The sequence below is a fragment of the Lipotes vexillifer genome, unplaced genomic scaffold (genome assembly GCF_000442215.2).
Source record: "Lipotes vexillifer unplaced genomic scaffold, Lipotes_vexillifer_v1.1 scaffold1362, whole genome shotgun sequence".
Classification (NCBI taxonomy): Eukaryota; Metazoa; Chordata; class Mammalia; order Artiodactyla; family Lipotidae; genus Lipotes; species Lipotes vexillifer.
In genome coordinates, this window is record NW_006777552.1 from 1,040,760 (window position 1) to 1,059,510 (window position 18,751).

The 18,751-nt window shown below is 37.6% G+C and overlaps 2 protein-coding genes across 2 annotated transcripts in view; both read left to right on the forward strand.

The window, feature by feature from the left end:
• The window catches only part of IPO11 (importin 11), a 200,350-nt gene that overhangs the window by 139,748 nt on the left and 41,851 nt on the right, over positions 1-18,751 (forward strand). The gene's annotated exons all lie outside the window — the stretch shown is intronic.
• On the forward strand, positions 9,773-12,509 carry LRRC70 (leucine rich repeat containing 70). Its single transcript, XM_007451172.1, has 2 exons — positions 9,773-9,966; positions 10,460-12,509. The coding sequence occupies exon 2, from the start codon at positions 10,471-10,473 to the stop codon at positions 12,364-12,366; it is 1,896 nt and encodes a 631-aa protein (XP_007451234.1). The 5' UTR covers positions 9,773-9,966; positions 10,460-10,470; the 3' UTR covers positions 12,367-12,509.

Consider the following 18,751-nt stretch of genomic DNA (forward strand, 5'->3'; position numbering starts at 1 on the left):
TAGGGAAAATAGAAACATGTAAAAGAGTACTTTGAGGATTCAGGACCTCAGCTGTTGAGGTTCTGCTCCTCATCTCCTTGTGAATATATGTCTTACTAATGGGATAGATGCTTTTAGATTTCCAAAAGAATAATCTTTGGATTATTAACGTTTTCCTTTGCATCTAACCTAATGCAATTTGCAGTAATTATTGGTTCAAATCATTTCAGTCTAACTGGGGAAAACTCCCTCTATAATGCAGCTTTTAATGTTCTTATTTTTTTGATTAGGCTATACACATGTATCTTTTGGTAACAGAAGCTGGAGGGTGTAGACAAGATGGTTTAGGAAGATGGACAGTTCGTGCCATAATTGCATGTTCACTGAGTAGTTTTGTGGAAAAAAGAGGTAAATTATTAATTCCTGGGCTTGGTGATTTTTCTTATTGAAAGGTTATAATCATTTATAAAACTTTCTTTTTAAAGCTGAACGTCAACTTGCTCTTCTGGCAGGTCCTTTGAAAACCCAGTGTCTCCCCCCACCCAAAAGTTCGGTAGATTTGGAAATATTTTGAAGTGTTTCTATCCTCTCACCTTAGAATTTGAATGGAAATAGTCCATTTTGGTTTTCATTTCCAATACAAATTCACTTTACCCTTGAAACATACAGCAGAACTAAAGTGCCCCTACCTTCCTTTCTAATATCAAGCCTGGGATACTGATACAACAAACATTCAGCAATATTTTTGAAGTTTCTATCATGTGCCAGGGCACCATGCTGTGCATTCAGTTTACACATTATTATTCAGTGCAACCTGGCTTCTTCGAACAACTACTTATGTCTTCCATCTCCTGTCCTAGTTGCTTAGGAGAGTTCCTGAATCCTTGTGACTTTGGGACTACGCTCTTAATGCTCTCCTCACATCTAGGACCAGTGCTGTGTCTACAAATTAGATAAGGGCTTCTGACAAACTTTTGATAATGTGGCAGTCATCTTATAGACCATGGGTAATGTTAACTAATCACCAACCATTGTATGGCATCAAGCTTCTTTTAAACAGATAACCCAAGAAGGCAATACTGTGAGTGAATAGGGTTACTTTGAAGTTTCAGGGCCTTAAACTGTTTAATGAGAATAAGAGAAGATTCTGATTGAGAATGAGGTATTGATTGGGTCTAGGCCCTGAAGCAATATAGAAAAATAATCTTTACAGAGTAAAGCTAGTTTCAACAAGGGGATAAAAACTAAGGAATAGAAAAAGTCCTCTGACTTTTTCTATCATGAATCCTTTGTACTTTCTGATTTTTCCTATGTAGGTAAATACTTTCATAGCTGGAGGAGCATCTTACTTTTTGGGATTCTTTTCCTTGGGCTTCTGCTTTTACTCTAAGAGTCTCAGAGAGAAAAAGACACAGTGTGATGGAGAGGAAAGCTAAATTTAGCTTGAGATGCATGCTCTACCTACTATTTGTGTGACATTGGACCACTTACTCCTCTCTGGGCCTCAGTTTTCTCATGTTTCAACAGTGAGGCATTTGAACTAGTACCTGTGGGTCATTATTAGGATAAATTGGAGAATGTATATTTAATGCCTATTAAAGTGTAATTAATGCATATGATTGCTCAATAAATTGTTATCAAACAGGTCTGGCTGCTCACCACTCAAAAATCAATATTCAAGAGGCAAGTGTTGGTAGAAATAGAAAACATTGCTTTTAACCAGAAAGCTGGCAATCTGCGGGGAAGGCGGCCTTGTGTCCCCAAACCAACTCTGAAGTTCTGCTTGGCCATGAAAGTTTTTTGTTTGTTTGTTTGTTTGTTTTGCGTTACACGGGCCTCTCACTGTTGTGGCCTCTCCCGTTGCTGAGCACAGGCTCCGGACGCGCACGGGCCCAGCCGCTCCGCGGCATGTGGGATCTTCCCAGACCCGGGCATGAACCGGGGTCCCCTGCATCGGCCGGGGGGAGGCGGACTCTCAACCACTGCGTCACCAGGGAAGCCCGCCATGAAAGTTTTTAAAGAAAAAAAGGGAAGTAATCTCAGTAAATCGTTGAGATTCGGAGTCAGAGTCATCACCATCTTTCCCTGCTTGCCAGCTTGTTGGCTTCTTGTGATCTTTCTTTAGATGCTATCTTGTTCACACACTTTGCTCGTAAGATTACTGAAGGGGAAGCTGGGAAAGAGATCTGGTCATCTGTTAATTATTTATTCTTCATTTCTACTTCTTTGATCTATGGAAAGTACCAACAGGTTAGGCAGGGTATTGTGTGATCAAAAGATTTGAAAGGTGTGCTAAGGGCTGGAGATGAGTAGAGCATGGGAGTGCCTGGTTTAAGGTTAGTGACAATATAGCTCTGCTAAAGTGACAAAAGGGGCCTACTGCAGAGAGCACTTTCCTGCCAAAAGCTGCTTACAAAATGATTGAGTGTTACTCTATCAATCATTGCTACTATCTATCAAGTAACGCTGCTACCACTATTAATGTTACTACATCACTCATTTTGACCAAGTGTGTGAAGGTACCATCTTAGGCTTTCCTGAGGCTTTCCCTCATTTACTCTGAGTCCTTCCCCCATTCAGTCTGTCCAAATGTGACCAATGCCACCATTTGAGGAAAGACTCTTATCTCCCTGCAGCTGTTTCATGCACATCCCTTGGGCACACGTGCGAGCACTTACTCATTATTCTTTTCATTATTGTTGTTGCCTCCATTTCACTTTTCAGGAATTGGCAGGTATTTCAACCCAGGAAGAAGCTTTTGTTGACTACTCTTTTTTTTTTTTTTTTTTTTTTTGCGGTATGTGGGCCTCTCACTGTTGCGGCCTCTCCCACCGTGGAGCACAGGCTCCGGACGAGCAGGCTCAGCGGCCATAGCTCACGGGCCCAGCCGCTCCACGGCATGTGGGATCCCCCCAGACCGGGACACGAACCCGTATCCCCTGCATCGGCAGGCGGACTCCCAACCACTGCACCACCAGGGAAGCCCTGTTGACTACTCTTTACAAAGTGGTTGTATAGAGTTGACCCTTAGTTTGTATTTGCTACTCTTAACATTCCTCAGTGATGGCCCTTAAACCCCTTTATCTATTATAGACAAGAGAAAAATGTTTGGAATTCAGTCTGTAGGTTGAAGGGAAACTGGAGAAAGAGGGTAGAGGGTAGAGTTTGAGGTAGTTAAAGGTACAGTTTTATTGGCTCACGGTATCATTTGCTCTCCTTTGATATTTCTTTCTTTATCTCTCAGTTTTTCATTTGTCAAAACTCTTTCCAATTTCTATGTCTAAAAGTGATTTCTGCCTCCTTGAATTTTTTTGACTGAATCATGCATCTTTTATCTTGGATTACTTGTCTATTTCTACTTTCTGTATTTTACCTCCTGGGCGTTTTAGAAGTTAGGCCCATGTGTTGAGATATAGTGAAGGGCTTAAAGGTCCAGGCTCTGGAGCCACACTGGGTAGATGTGAATTCTTGCTCTTAAAATTCACTGTGTGACCTTGAGCAAAGTACTTAACCTATCTCTGTCTCTTTCCTTATCTATAAAATGGAACTAAACTGTTGGATTATTTTGTATGTCGAGTGAGCTAATACGTTTAAAATACTTAGAGCAATGCCTGGGAAGTAGTATATGCTCAGTAAATAAATGTTGCCTGTGATGATGATAATGTTGTACACATTTTTTTCCCTCTGTTTAACACTAAACATGGATACTTGCTTACAGAATACCTTACATAGTCAGGAAGGATATTGTTAAAATGAGTATCTCAGTTGAACATTTATTCTCTCTCAGGGCATCTTGAGCTGCTTGAGATCAGGGACCAAGATTTTGTTTATCTTTAGTGTCCTTATAGTCTAGCACAATGCCTGACACATAGTAGGTTCCCAGTAATGTTATTGAATTGGATATATTTGATGGAGGTGAGATAACCAATGCACTATGCTTCTCTCAGTCTTGGATACTTCTGAACACCCAATTACTCTTGTCAGAAACTTCCCACATTTAATCCATCACCAAAGCTGTTAACTAGACCTATAAATGTATCTCAGATCCATAGCCTCCATTTCCACTTCCACCATCTTTTTTTTTTTTTTTTTTTTTTTTGTACGCGGGCCTCTCACTGTTGTAACCTTTCCCGTTGCGGAGCACAGGCTCCGGACGTGCAGGCTCAGCAGCCATGACTCACAGGCCCAGCCGCTCCACGGCATGTGGGATCTTCCCGAACTGGGGTACGAACCCGTGTCCCCTGCATCGGCAGGTGGACTCTCAACCACTGCGCCACCAGGGAAGCCCCTTCCACCATCTTTATATAAGCTGTCTTATTCTTCTTCCTGGACTACTGCTTTAGTCTCCTAAACTGATCTCGTATCTCCTGTAAGTCTTATTTCACAGAGAAGAAGACAGAACCATTTTTTTAAAAGCAAAAATGATCTTTTCCCTCTCCTACTTGAGAACTCTTCAGTGGCTTCCATGGAGTAACTTGTCCTACAGGGTCTGCCAAAATTTTGTCTTACTTCTTGAGTCTTACCTCATCCTACTCAGTCATTCTGCACCAGTCTTGCTGGCTAGTCTCTCTGTGTTTGGACTGTGCTAAGCTTCTTTGACAAGAATTTTGACAAATTCTGTAAATTGGCATGCTTTTCAGTACCGTCAAAGCACTCTCTCTTTTTTTATTGAACTATAGTTAATTTACAATATTGTGTTAGTTTCAGGTGTACAGCTTCAAATTCTTTTCCATTATAGGTTATTACAAGATATTGACTATAGTTCCCTGTGCTGTACAGTAAATCCTTGTTGTTTATCTGTTTTACATATAGTGGTGTATCTATTTAATCCCATACTCCTAATTTATCCCTCAGCCCCCCTCTTTCCCCTTTGGTATTCATAAGTTTGTTTTCTGTGTCTTTGAGACTGTTTGTTTTGTAAATAAGTTCATTTTTATCATTTTTTAGATTCTACATATAAGTGATATCTTTATAATATTTGTCTTTCTCTGTCTGACTTACTTCACTTAGTATAATCTCTGGGTCCATCCATGTTGCTGCAAATGGTAATATTTCATTCTTTTTTACGGCTGAGTAATATTCCGTTGTGTGTGTGTGTGTGTGTGTGTGTGTGTGTGTGTGTGTGTGTACACATGCATACCCCACATCTTCTTTATCCATTCATCTATTGATGTACACTTAGATTGCTTCCATGTCTTGGCTACTGTGAATAGTGCTGTTATGAACATTGGGGTGCATGTATTTTTTCAAATTAGAGTTTTCGTCTTTTCCCAGGAGTGGGATTGCTGAATCATATGGTAGCTCTATTTTTAGTTTTCTAAGGAACATCCATACTGTTCTCAACAGTGGCTGCACCAATATACATTCCCACCAACAGTGTAGGAGGGTTCCCTGTTCTCCATTCGAAGTACTCTTTGTTTTTCCTTTGTAAAACTGGTCATGATTGTAAATCAAACAAGTGTTTGTCTAGCAGTTTTTTATATGTATTTTGTTTTTTACCCACAAATATTTGTATTTGAAAATAAAAGGACTTAAAAACTGTTATTTATTAATTTACATAGAGTAAATTTGACTTTTTTTGGGGTATACACTACTGTAAATTTTCACACATGTAGATTTGTGAAAACATCACCACAATTAGAATACAAGGAACAATTTTATCACCTAAGAAAACTCCCTTTTGCTATATGCTTTAGGAAAGTCATCCTCCCCTTGACCCTTAACTCCTGGCAACCACTGATCTGTTGTCTTTCACTATAATTTTGTCTTTTTGAGACTGTCATATAAATGGAATCAGGCAGTATATATCCTTTTGAAGCATAATGTCTTTTAAATCCATCCAAGCTATTATGTATGTTATTAGAATGTTCTTATTTTATTGCTGAGTAGTATTCCATTGTATGGCTGTACCACTTCAGCCATTGAAGGACATTTGGGTATCTAGCACATTTTTTTTTTGGGGGGGGCCACACTGTGGGGCATGTAAGATCTTAGTTCCCTGACCAGGAATTGAACCTGCACCCCCTGCATTGGAAGGTGGAATCTTAACCACTGGACCACCAGGGAAGTCCCTCTAGTACATTTTAATGACTTTCTCAGTAAGTTCCATGAGCATGACAGCCTGGACTTGTTAGCATGTGTCCTCTCTCTGTCTTTCCATATCTTATTCTCTCTGTCTCTATGTGTGTGTATACAGACATTGCACACATGCACCAACCAGACATGGTGCTTTATTTTTGAACCATTGGTGTAAATTGCATCAGTCATGGCCTTTTACTCCTAAATACTTCAGCTTTTAGTCGTCATGTCTTTGTAGTCTCTTTTACACTGTAATGTCATTTCCTGAGTCTTTCTCACTTATGACTAACATTTTTGAAAAATACAGTTCTACTCTGTCTCCTTCTCTCCCTTTCTTCCTCCCTTACTCTCTCCCAGAATGTTCCTCATTTGGGGTTTGTCTTATATTTTCTCTTGGTTAGATCCAGGTTAATCATCCCTGGTTGGAATATTACATAAGCGATGTGTCCTTCTTGAAATATCACATCTAGCAGTATGTGGTGTCTACCTGCTTCTCATTAATCATGTCAATTCTGGTCAAGGTGTTGTCCGATTTCTCCACTGTGTGATACTTTTTTTTTGTTTTTCCTGGCAACTGTTAAGCCATCTGTATTGAGTTACTGCTCCTCATTAAAAATTTCCCCTACATTGAGCAAAATGACAAATATTTTTTATTGTTACTGGACTAATTTTTATTGTAAACCCCATTTCAAGTTTTGATTCTTTTGATTTTAGGATCTATAAGTAATTTTTAAGATCCATAATAAGATCAGTAACTGCTATTGTAAACCATTCTTTAGATGTAAACCCATCTTGATTGGTTTATACATAGATGCTATATGTCTAAATAATGCAGATGGCATATATGTAAAAGATGGTAATAGAACAGTTTTCCTCTTATTTTTGTATTTTTGTACTTGTGATGGAATTGCTGAATGGAAAGGAAATAGATATGTGTTGAAACTTAAGGCATGAGATTATTTAAAGATAGAGGTAGTACAAAAGAAGGTTTAGCAGTAAGAATGAGAAATAATTTAGTGAGCCAATCTCCTGGAAAGAAAAGGGAGGATGCCTGCTTAGGAGGCTTAGTGTTCAGAAATAGTTCTATTGGATATTAGTAGGAATGAGAAAAGGGATATGAGGAACCATTTTGATGTATTATTCCAGAGCAAGTTCAAAATGTCACAATTCAGTTGGGGAGAATTATTGTGCATTGGAGATATATGAAGATTTTATTAAACGTGTTATAGAACTTAAAGCTCATGAGAGGATTTAAAATTACCTAAATAATACAGATTACTGTGAAATGAAAGTATTTAAAGCACAGGGAAATGTACCCTCCGGTAAGTGCAGTGGGAAGCTGGGAAACTTGAGTTCTTATCTAAACCTTGAGTGGGCAATTTTGCCACTAATTAGTGATGTGCTCATAGCAAGAAAGATGAAGAGGTCTCTGGATTCTTTCCCTGCATCAACTTTTTTCGTGTTTTGATTTCTGCAGTCTTCTTTAGTAGTGATCACTTGTCTCTAAGAGCAGCACCTCCTAGATGAACAGATCTTTACTTCAAGATCTAGTAAGAATAAATATTTTTGTCTGCTTTGGATATTTCTAGAACAGAGGACAAAATTAATTAATGAATGTTCTGATCTTGTTACCTTGTAGTTTATCCTCTTTGAATTTTATTTTGATTGCGATGGACCAGTTTCTCTGACTTTTTCTAGACTGTAGGAGAGTAAAAAGTTTTCCTTGACTCTCTTAGGGTCCCTGGCTGGGTCTGAAAATTAAACTGAGAAAGACAAGACAACAGGATTAAAGCATACAAATTTAATGTACATTTTACATGTCATGGGAGTCTTCATAAGGAAATGAAGACTCAAAGAAACTGTTAAACCTGTGTTTGATGTAGAATGGGAAGTCATGGAAAGATACGATAGGGTAAAGGGTATGAGGTAAGTATAATAAACAAGGGGAAATTTTACAAGTCCCATTTGTTTGTATTCTTCTGAGTCCTGTTGTCTTTGGAAGGATTCCTCCCATTATAGGGAGGGCAGTTCTCACTTGAGGGTTTAATGACTTCTTTCAGGGGACAAGGGCAGGGAGTATGGGGGTGTGGCTGGGGGTGGGAGAGGTCAGAGAGAGAACTTCCTGCTCATGCTGTACGCTCAGACTCCTTCAGCTTAAAGTATTCAGTATGCCAAGGTGCTATATTTTGGGGTACCGTGTCCTGAACCCCATCATAATTCTTTAAGTTGTATGACACAGTTGAAAAAAATCTGTGAGACATACCTCATTATGCTTTGTATGTTATTGAAAATATGAAACAAAATGAACTTGAAAAACCTACCTCTTGTTTCATCCTTACCTCTATAATTTATGTCATTTCTCTGTCATTTGGTTTTTTGGTTGTTGTTTTCTAATTTCTGTGTTTATAAAATAGCAGTAACAGTAGCCAACCACAAAGGATAGCTGTGAGATTTGTAAGTCATTTTGATAAAGATCTGTTGTCTAGTGTGCACCTCTGATTTTTTATTGTAATTGAAAGAAAGTGCTGGGTATTATACAAAATATTAATATGGAAATAATTTATATTATTATCTGAAGTAGTTGTCTTGATGTGAAATAAAGCTGCTTTAATATCAAAAGGGAGTTATAGTATACAGTTATATATATTATTACTGATATTTTAAGTGCATTGTCAGGGTTTTAGTAATATTAATAAATGTCAGAATTAGAAAGTCTAAGCAGTCAGGTTTTTGGAAAATTAATGACTAAACAATGTATAATATATAGTTTATAGTCAACTCTTTAAATACTTACTTTAAAATATTACATTATGCACAGATGCATTTTTATTGTAAAAAATTCGGGTTAATTCAGATGTATATATGGTCAAAAGTCATTAAAGGGCTTCTTTCACTCTCCTCAACTTTTCTTGTCAAAGATAACCTTTGTCAGTAACTTGGTATGCAACCTGATATCATTCTACAACTCAAAGCATATACCTTAATATATTAAGGTACTAATTGGTCGTATTCAATACTTTATATAGACCAATTTTTTTTAATTAAAGAAGAGCACAGAAGAACAGCATATGTCAAGTTCATTGTCCTAAATTACTTGTTTTTGCTACCTGTTTTTTTTTAAGGAATAAAGCAACATTGAAGTCTCTACTGTATATTCAAAACAATACAAATATAAATATTCTGTATATTTAAAAAATTCACAAAAGTTACATTACTCTTGGGCTTCCCTGGTGGCGCAGTGGTTGGGAGTCCGCCTGCCGATGCAAGGGACACGGGTTCGTGCCCCGGTCCGGAAAGATCCCAGATGCCGCGGAGCAGCTAGGCCCGTGAGCTGTGGCCGCTGAGCCTGCGCGTCCGGAGCCTGTGCTCCGCAGCGGGAGAGGCCACAATAATGAGAGGCCTGCGTACCACAAAAAAAAAAAAAAAAAGTTACATTCCTCTATTTACATCTTATTTCAACTTGCTTTTTCCATTCGATAGCTATTTGTTGTTGATGTATACAGAGTTTGTTCGTTCTGAATATTTAAAATTTTCATGTTTAAAAAATACTTACTTTTAAAATGAAATATTTAGGTTTGTGCGTTAGGAAAACTCAAGTTAACTGCATTCTGAAAAAATAAGTTCCTGAGATTTCCTTTTAACAATACTTTTGAAACACAGATAACATTACTTCCTGTCTCTCAGTTTCCTGTATCCATGGCAACCTCTGTTTTACACACTGAGTGTGGAGGAACCAATGTGAAGAGTGGTGTTTCCTGAGCAAATTGTGACTTAAAAAAAAAAAGAGGTGGAGGGGTGGAGGTCAACAGTGGCACAAAAGAAATGGAGTTTAGAAATGTCGCTCTTCAGATATAGAAAGAAAACCTTTACTTGAATCAGCTGAGTGTTAATATGAATTTCCTGTTCTTGGTAAGATTATTTATTTAAATATGAACTTTTAGCTGAAACAAAAAATAATTTGGTTTGTAAAAACCTGTAAAGAGAGTTTAATTGTTCTGTAATGAATGTGTATAATTCCTAAATTATAATGTTGTTTAATTGATATTAGACTTTAAGTTGATAAAGGGGCATAGTATATCCAAAGATCTTTATCCCTGCATCATCATTTGTCACTTTAGTTATAGTCAGTTGTAATATTTAAGTTAGCAAACATTTTATTTTGCAGTTCATTAAATTTGAATTATCATTTTGTCACACAGTGGGTTAATGGCCTGGAGGTTCTAATAATTCTAGAACGTATTTCAGCCTTACTGTTTTATGCTATCACCATAGTATGATTCATGATATTTAGTATTATGGCTGATCCTAATAAAATAAAATAGAGTATAGAATTTCTAGTGTTATAAAACTTTCATTTAAAGAACTTTTTGATGATTTAAAGTTTTACCTTTTCTTTTTATAGCCAATTTTGATATGAACAGAAAAACCAAGAACAGGGCTATGTGTGGAGTACGTTTTTCTCTGCCTTGCCTACGACTGTTTCTACTTGTTACCTGTTATCTTGTGTTATTATTCCATAAAGAGATACTTGGATGTTCGTCTGTTTGCCAGCTCTGCACTGGGAGACAAATTAACTGCCGTAACTTAGGCCTTTCAAGCATTCCTAAGAATTTTCCTGAAAGTACAGTTTTTCTGTATCTGACTGGAAATAATATATCTCATATAAATGAAAGTGAATTAACTGGACTTCATTCTCTTGTAGCATTGTATTTAGATAATTCTAACATTGTGTATGTGTATCCAAAAGCTTTTGTTCATTTGAGGCAGCTATATTTTCTATATCTGAATAATAATTTTATAAAACGCTTGGATCCTGGAATATTTGAGGGACTTTCCAATCTTCGTAATTTATATTTACAGTCTAATCAAGTATCTTTTGTTCCAAGAGGAGTATTTCATGATCTAGTTTCAGTTCAGTACTTAAATCTACAAAGAAATCGCCTCACTGTCCTCGGGAGTGGTACGTTTGTTGGTATGATTGCTCTTCGGATACTTGATTTATCAAACAATAAAATTTTGAGGATATCAGACTCAGGCTTTCAACACCTTGGAAACCTGGATTGTTTGTATCTAGAAGGTAATAATTTAACAAAAGTACCATCAAATGCTTTTGAAGTTCTTAAGAGTCTTAAAAGACTTTCTTTGTCTCATAACCATATTGAAGCAATACAGCCCTTTGCATTTAAAGGACTTGTCAATTTGGAGTATCTCCTCCTGAAAAGTTCAAGAATTAAAAATGTTACTAGGGATGGGTTTAGTGGAATTAGTAATCTTAAACATTTGATCTTAAGTCATAATGATTTAGAAAATTTAAATTCTGACACATTTAGCTTGTTAAAGAATTTAATTTATCTTAAGTTAGATAGAAACAGAATAATCAGCATTGAAAATGATACATTTGAAAACATGGGAGCATCTTTGAAGATTCTTAACCTGTCATTTAATAATCTTACAGACTTACATCCAAGGGTCCTTAAGCCATTGTCTTCATTGACTCATCTTCAGGCAAATTCTAATCCTTGGGAATGTAACTGCAAACTATTGGGTCTTCGCGACTGGTTAGCATCTTCAGCCATTACTCTAAACATCTATTGTCAGAATCCCCCATCCATGCGTGGCAGAGCATTGCATTATATTAAATGGACTGACTTTACAAATTGCGTTACATCTTCAACAAATGTATCCAGAGCTTGGGCTATAAAATCTCTTCATATTCATCACAAGACCACTGCATTGATGATGGCCTGGCATAAAATAACCACAAATGGGAAACATTTGGAAAACACTGAGAGTGTTACTTTCTGGGAACGAATTCGTACTTCACCTGCCAGTAGATTTTTTCAAGAGAATACCTTTGGTAATCCATTAGAGACTACTGCAGTGTTACCTGTGCAAATACAGCTTACTTCTCCTGTTAACTTGAACTTGGAAAAAAACAGTGCTCTACCGATTGATGCTGCTTCGGTGTCAGGGAAGACATCTCTAATTTGTACACAAGAAGTTGAAAAGTTGAATGAGGCTTTTGACATTTTGCTAGCTTTTTTTATTTTAGCTTGTGTTGTAATTGTTTTTTTGATCTACAAAGTTGTTCAGTTTAAACAAAAACTAAAGGCACCAGAAAACTCAGGGGAAAATAGACTTGAATACTACAGCTTTTATCAGTCAGCAAGGTATAATGTAACAGCTTCAATCTGTAACACTTCCCCAAATTCTCTAGAATGCCTTGGTTTGGAGCAGATTCGACTTCATAAACAAATTGTTCCTGAAAGTGAGGCACAGGTCATTCTCTTTGAACATTCTGCATTATAATTCAACTGAATATTGACTATAAGAAAACCTCAGTGTCATGGACATGAATAAAACTGAAGCATCCTTATAGAATTATAGACTTTATTTGGATATATAATGAATTATATGAGCTTAGCATTAATAAATATATGTTTTTAATAATTTGTGAATACTGTATTCATTTAGCAAATATTTTCTTTGATAATCACTGTATTAAGTAATTAATAATAACTAATGTTTCTGTGTACCAAGCACTATGCTAAATACTTCATATATAACATTTAATCCTTAAAAAACCTTATAAGGTAGTTCTATCTACATTTTACAGGTAGGGAAACTTAGGCAGAGTGAGTTTAAGAAACTCCCAAATTCTCACAGCTTGTGACACTTTTTAGGTCTGATTCCAGAGCCCATGCTTTTAATTTTATACTATACTGCTGCCTGGATGCTAGGGTTATAATTGTGAATAACATGGACATGTTCCTATTCTCAGTAGAGCTTGAAATGTAGAGGAGGACACACATGGTTATTGTACAGTGTGATAAATACTGCACTTGAAGGTACTCTCTTGTATAACATATGTGGAGGTGAGAGATAGCTTTATGAGAAAAGTGACATTGAAACTGGATTGTAAAGGATAAGTAGAAATTAGCCCAGTGAAAGAGAGCTGAGTAGTAGGTAGAGGGTTGAAGAAATAGAATACTGCTTTTCAGGAACGAAAATTCAGTCCAACGAGTTGTGAGTGGGTATTATGAGATTTGCAGCTAGAGAGAAATCAGACGATGAAGGATGTTGTAATTTCATGTTTTTCCCTAGGGCAGCAGGGAGCCAATGGAAGGATTTTAAGCATTGTTAAGGGAACCTAATGCTGCTGTTTGGCTACACATTCAGGGATTCTTTTTTTTTTTTTTTTTTTTTTAATTTTTTTTTTTTTTTTTTTTTTGGGGCTGCACTGGGTCTTCGTTGCTGCATGTGGGCTTTCTCTAGTTGTGATGAGCAGGGGCTACTCTTCATGGTGGTGCGCAGGCTTCTCATTGCAGTGGCTTCTCTTGTTGCAGAGCACAGGCTCTAGCACGTGGTCTTCAGTAGTTGTGGCTCGCGGGCTCTAGAGTGCAGGCTCAGTAGTTGTGGCGCACGCGCTTAGTTGCTCCGTGGCATGTGGAATCTTCCCGGACCAGAGCTCGAACCCGTGTCCCCTGCATTGGCAGGCAGATTCTTAACCACTGAGCCACCAGAGAAGTCCCAAGGATTCTTTTAAACATTTAGCATTTGGCAAATACAAACTGAAAGTGCACTCTTTCTGGAAGGAACAAGACTAGAAACAGGATTAATCTGAATTTCCCATGGAGTAATCACTGATTCATGGGAGAGATGCTGGAGCCCTGGACTGGGGTGGTGGCATACAGGATGGAGGGATTCTAGAGCTACTTTGGAAGGTGCCTTTGTGATTGGCAGAGGCATGACAGGTGAGGGAGAAATCAGATGTTAGGTTTTTGGAAAATATTTGCCCTTAGACTACAGGCAACATTTTAGAAAACTCTTGTTTATTTATAAACCACATACAGAAGTAAATACACCTGTTTTAATCACTACTTAGGTCAAGAAATAGAACATTCAAACATAATGTGGACATTTCTTGAACTTAAGAATTATAGAAATAACCAAGTGTTTAAGCTTTAAGGTGGAGGGGGACCCACATGTAATAAGGGCATTTTCACTCCATTTCTTATCCACACCACAACAAAAACAGTAAAATTTGCCATATTTGTTTTTAAGCATTGCCAAAATGGGAAAAGAAAGCCTGGAAACCTTTTACAAGGTTCTGAGAATGAGCTTTGATGTTAGGTCTTCCTACCAAGTTGGTCCTTCATGCACTTCCCCACATCCTATTGTACTTCTTGTTCTTCCTTGTTAGAAGGATACCACTCCTTGCTTGTCTTCTGTTACTGGGCCAGACTGGAAAACGTATTCATGGACTTGTAATATGTTGTGCTGCTCTGGACTAAGAGGAAAGAGAACGGGGTACGTGAAACCAAAGAGAAGGTTGTTCTGTTTACCGGTTAGACTTTGTTTTTATGCATCGCCTACTGAATAGTAACTTAATTTTTTTCCTCCTGAGAAGGCCCATTTTATTTCTCATTAAAACTTTTTCTTTTCTGTTATTGGACTTGCTGATAAGGCCTTAGGTGAGTGGGAGGGATATGCATCAGTTGTCTCAAATTATTATCTAGTTTGTTAATGATTTCACGGTTATGGAGCAATATTAACAAGGTGATGGGCCCATGGTTTTCAGTATTATACTGTCTCAAGTATAGTTTTTTAAAAGTGCCCTCTATCTCTAGTCATCACTCTACTGAAGTGGGTAGGCTCTTGTGGCTGCATACTTTAATGTGAGAAGCCTTGTGGGTTAAAAGATAAATACGGAGAAAGCAGCATGAATGAAAGGAATGGATAGTATGCGTTCTGCTGGTCCAAATGTGCCTTGTTTCATTGTTCCTGACTCTTGAGGCATCATGTGACATAGTAGAGGGCACTATATTTTATTGGGAAGTAGTTTTTTGATTGTCAATAGTGTGTAATTGTAATATACAGTACTTTCCTTTTATCTCCATGTCTTCCCATATGTCTTGAGTTTCCAGTACCTGAGCATAAACCCTTGCCTGTTCTTAGTTTGGATATTGGCTTTGGAAAATCTAACTTTTTGCCAGATACCTTCTCTGATACCCTTCCTAGTGTTAATTCTATTCTTAATACATAAGTTCACATTTTCTTTGTATTTTGTTTGAGGTCCCATGGAGCAAATATTTTTATGTTCTAGTTCAGTTTCCTCATGTTTTGGCTTTCAGAACCCCTTTTCTTAAATCATCTGCTTCTCATCTATGAAAGCCTCCTAAGGCATTGTCTTCTAGAATGGGGACCTGTGAGATAAAAGAAGAAAATATGTATGGTCTCTACCCCTGATTCTTGGCACAGAGCTCCTGAAACCCTTGTAATTTCCTAAGTGATAAGAACATTAGGAGCATCTTTTGTTCTGACGAGGCAGCTCTGGGGTGGGCTCCTAGACTGAGGTCACCAGAGAGACTGAGCCATGTTTAGAGGCTTGGAATTTTCAGCTCCAAGCCCCATCTTCCACAGAGGGGAGATGAGCTGGAAATGGAGTTAATAATTGACTATGTATGTAAGGAATTCTCCATAAAATCCCAATAGTAGGGTGTTCAAGGAGCTTCCAGATGGGGGAACACATCCACATCAGAAGGGTGATACGCCCCAACTCCACAGGGACCAAAGCACCTGTGCTCGGGACCCTCCCAGACCTTGCCCTCTGTAGCTCTTCATCTGGCTATTCATCTGTATTCTTTATCATATATTTTAGTAAACTGGTAAACATGTTTCCCTGAATTCTGTGATTTCTCTGGCAAATCAGTTGAACCTAGGGAGGAGTCATTGGAACCTTTGGCATCTGAGGGACTTGGGGGGTAGCTCAGTCTTGTGGGTCTGAGACCTTAACCTGTGGGATCTGACATTATCTCCAGGGAGATAGTGTTAGAATTGAGTTAAATTGTAGGTCATCCAGCGGGTGTCACAGAGAATGGCATGTTGGGAAAATCTTCCACACATTTGGTGACCAGAAGTAAAGTGTGCTGTGAGTAAAGAAGACTCACAGAAGAGAAACATAGTAGGGAAGAACAGGGTTTCCCCCTACTCAGGAAGGAAAAATCTGAGTTTTTTTTCCATTCAGGACCATACCCTCCTGGAGTTTCATTCCTACTGTAAATACAACTAACCAGGTAAATTCAGGCAATAGCATTCTTAGCAGATGGAATCCCTCCATGGAAGTCCTTAGACTAAGAAAGTGTTTGTCAAAAAGAAGGCTGGTATAGCTGGAGAGGAGTATGAAAAGTTAGGTGAGGTCAGAGAGAGGTAGGCAGCAACCAGGTCAGATGGGGCTGAGTAAACCATGATTAGGAGTTTGGATTTTTATGTGTAATGGGAAGTTACTGAAAGGTTAAACCCTTACTTACTTACTTTATTAAAAAAATTTTAACATCTTTATTGGAGTATAATTGCTTTACAATGTTGTGTTAGTTTCTGCTGTATAACAAAGTGAATCAGCTATATGTATACATATATCCCCATATCCCCTCCCTCTTGCATCTCCCTCCCACCCTCCCTATCCCACCCCTCTAGGTGGTCACAGAGCACCGAGCTGATCTCTCTGTGCTGTGCAGCTGCTTCCCAGTAGCTATCGATTTTACATTTGGTAGTGTATATGTCAGTACCACTGTCTCACTTCGTCCCAGCTTACCCTTCCCCCTCCCCGTGTCCTCAAGTCCATTCTCTACGTCTGCGTCTTTATTCCTGTCCTGCCCCTAGGTTCTTCAGAACCTTTTTTTTTTTTTTTTTTAGATTCCATATATATGTGTTAGCATGTGTAAACCCTTCCTTTAAAGCAAGGGAGACATGATCAGATTTTGCAAAAGAGCACTGTGTAGAGAATGAATTAGAAGAAACAAAGAGTGGAAGGGTCCCCAGGAAGTTATGCAATAGTTCAAAGTAGAGACAGGATTGACTTGCAGCACACTGTTCACAGTAGGATATAGAGAAGTTGAAAAATTTCATAGATAAATGTGACAGAATTTGATGATAAATCGGATTTTTGAAGGGTAGATGAGAAGAAAGGTCAAAACTGAATCCCAGGTTCTGGCCTGAGTCACTGGGTGCTTAGAATTGCTCTGTAGTCAGATAAGGACAACTGGAAGAGAGCCTGATTTTGATTTTCTATCTTGTTTTGCTTTATTTTTCTTGGGAAGGCACTCAAAAGTTTGGTGTTGGCTACCTTAAGTTAGAGATGCTTGTGAGACTGCCAAGAGTGGATGAGGAGGATGTAGATGTAATAGGGTTCCAAAGCTCAGAGAGGTCATTGTGAGTGCTAGCAGTATTTAGGAGGAATTTGGCAGTGTGCCTGAACGAGGCAGGTCTAAATAGCAGGCATTTAACTCATTTTCCCAGTGTGCCTGAACGAGGCAGGTCTAAATAGCAGGCATTTAACTCATTTTCCCTATAAGAAAAATCTACATAAGGTTTTTGGTCAGCTTGAATGTGTTGTATTTACAAAGCTGTAACAAAATAGTCAAATGCCTATTATATTTTTAGTTTAGTTACACATACATATTTTAAAATAATGTAAATAGATTTTTTTCCCCTGTTATTTCGTGATAGTTTTATTCAAATGCTTCATGTAAATCTTTGACATCAATGTTCTCATCATCACAGACTTCCATTCTGATCACATAACACTGTTTTACAGAGCACATTATCTTCGTTTTGGTCTGAGCAGTGTGACATACAGCACTTCTCCAGAAATTTAACTCTAAGCCACAAGTATCTTTTCATATAACTTTAATAGCGTTAACTAAGTTGGCTTTTTCTCATTTATCCTGAAGATATATGTTCATGATTGCCTTGTGATAACTTGTATAGCTCTGTTTTCAACAATGTCCACCATTTATAATGGTGAGGTCATGCCTCCAACCCAGTAATTACTAAATCTCTATTAAATTCTTTTGTATCACTTTAAAAAAAAAGTTTGTCAAGTGACTCCTATAAGCTTTGAAAATAAGCATTGATTGGGTTTTTTCAGCCTAATGTCTTTTCCAAACAGTTCTGTGCCAGTCATTGATCATCTTCTTTTTAATGGAACCTTAGTATATCTTCACTGAGCAGTGTTTCTTAAAGCATAGTCTTCCTCTTGAAAATCATATAATATGGCAGTTTCTTCTCATCCCACTATACATAGATCATTGTAGTTATTTCTTATTGTCTTAAAGATAACGGCTTGCTCCCCCCCCCCACCTCTATGCAGTCAAAAAAGAAAAAAAGTTAATTGGGGAATGGTTTATAATATGTAAGGATAATTGTTGTATAAACTTTAATTTTAAAATAACTTAGTGAACTTCCATTATGAACTTTTTATCCTTTTATTTCCTTGCCCAGTATTTGTCAAGGGAACTAGATTTATTAATACATACACTGTTCCATGACCACGAAGAGAATTAACTATGTAGAAAGGATGTATGTTTCCATTTAAGTGACAGAAATATTTCCAGCCTAGGTCCTGGAAAACAGAGAGGGGAAAAACCTGATTTTAGTGTAAATGTCACCACTTTTATAACTTCCGGTGTGGTAGGAATTCTGGAATAAGACCGATAAATCAAGGCTTTTTTCGTTTTCCTTTTTCTTTTAGTAAACTGCTGTTCTTTCCTTAATATTGTTAATATAAGCAGAAAAGTATAATTTACAGAATATTTTATTTGATTGTGGCTTTTAGTGCTTAAAAACTTATTTTCTTAAATTACCTTAACTTCATTGACCCTCTGACTTAGGATTTAATGATGTGAGTGGGTTC

What these genes read in the sequence shown, in the direction of transcription:
- LRRC70 (XM_007451172.1), top strand. Translation starts at nt 10,471, where the DNA reads ATGAACAGAAAAACCAAGAACAGGGCTATGTGTGGAGTACGTTTTTCT.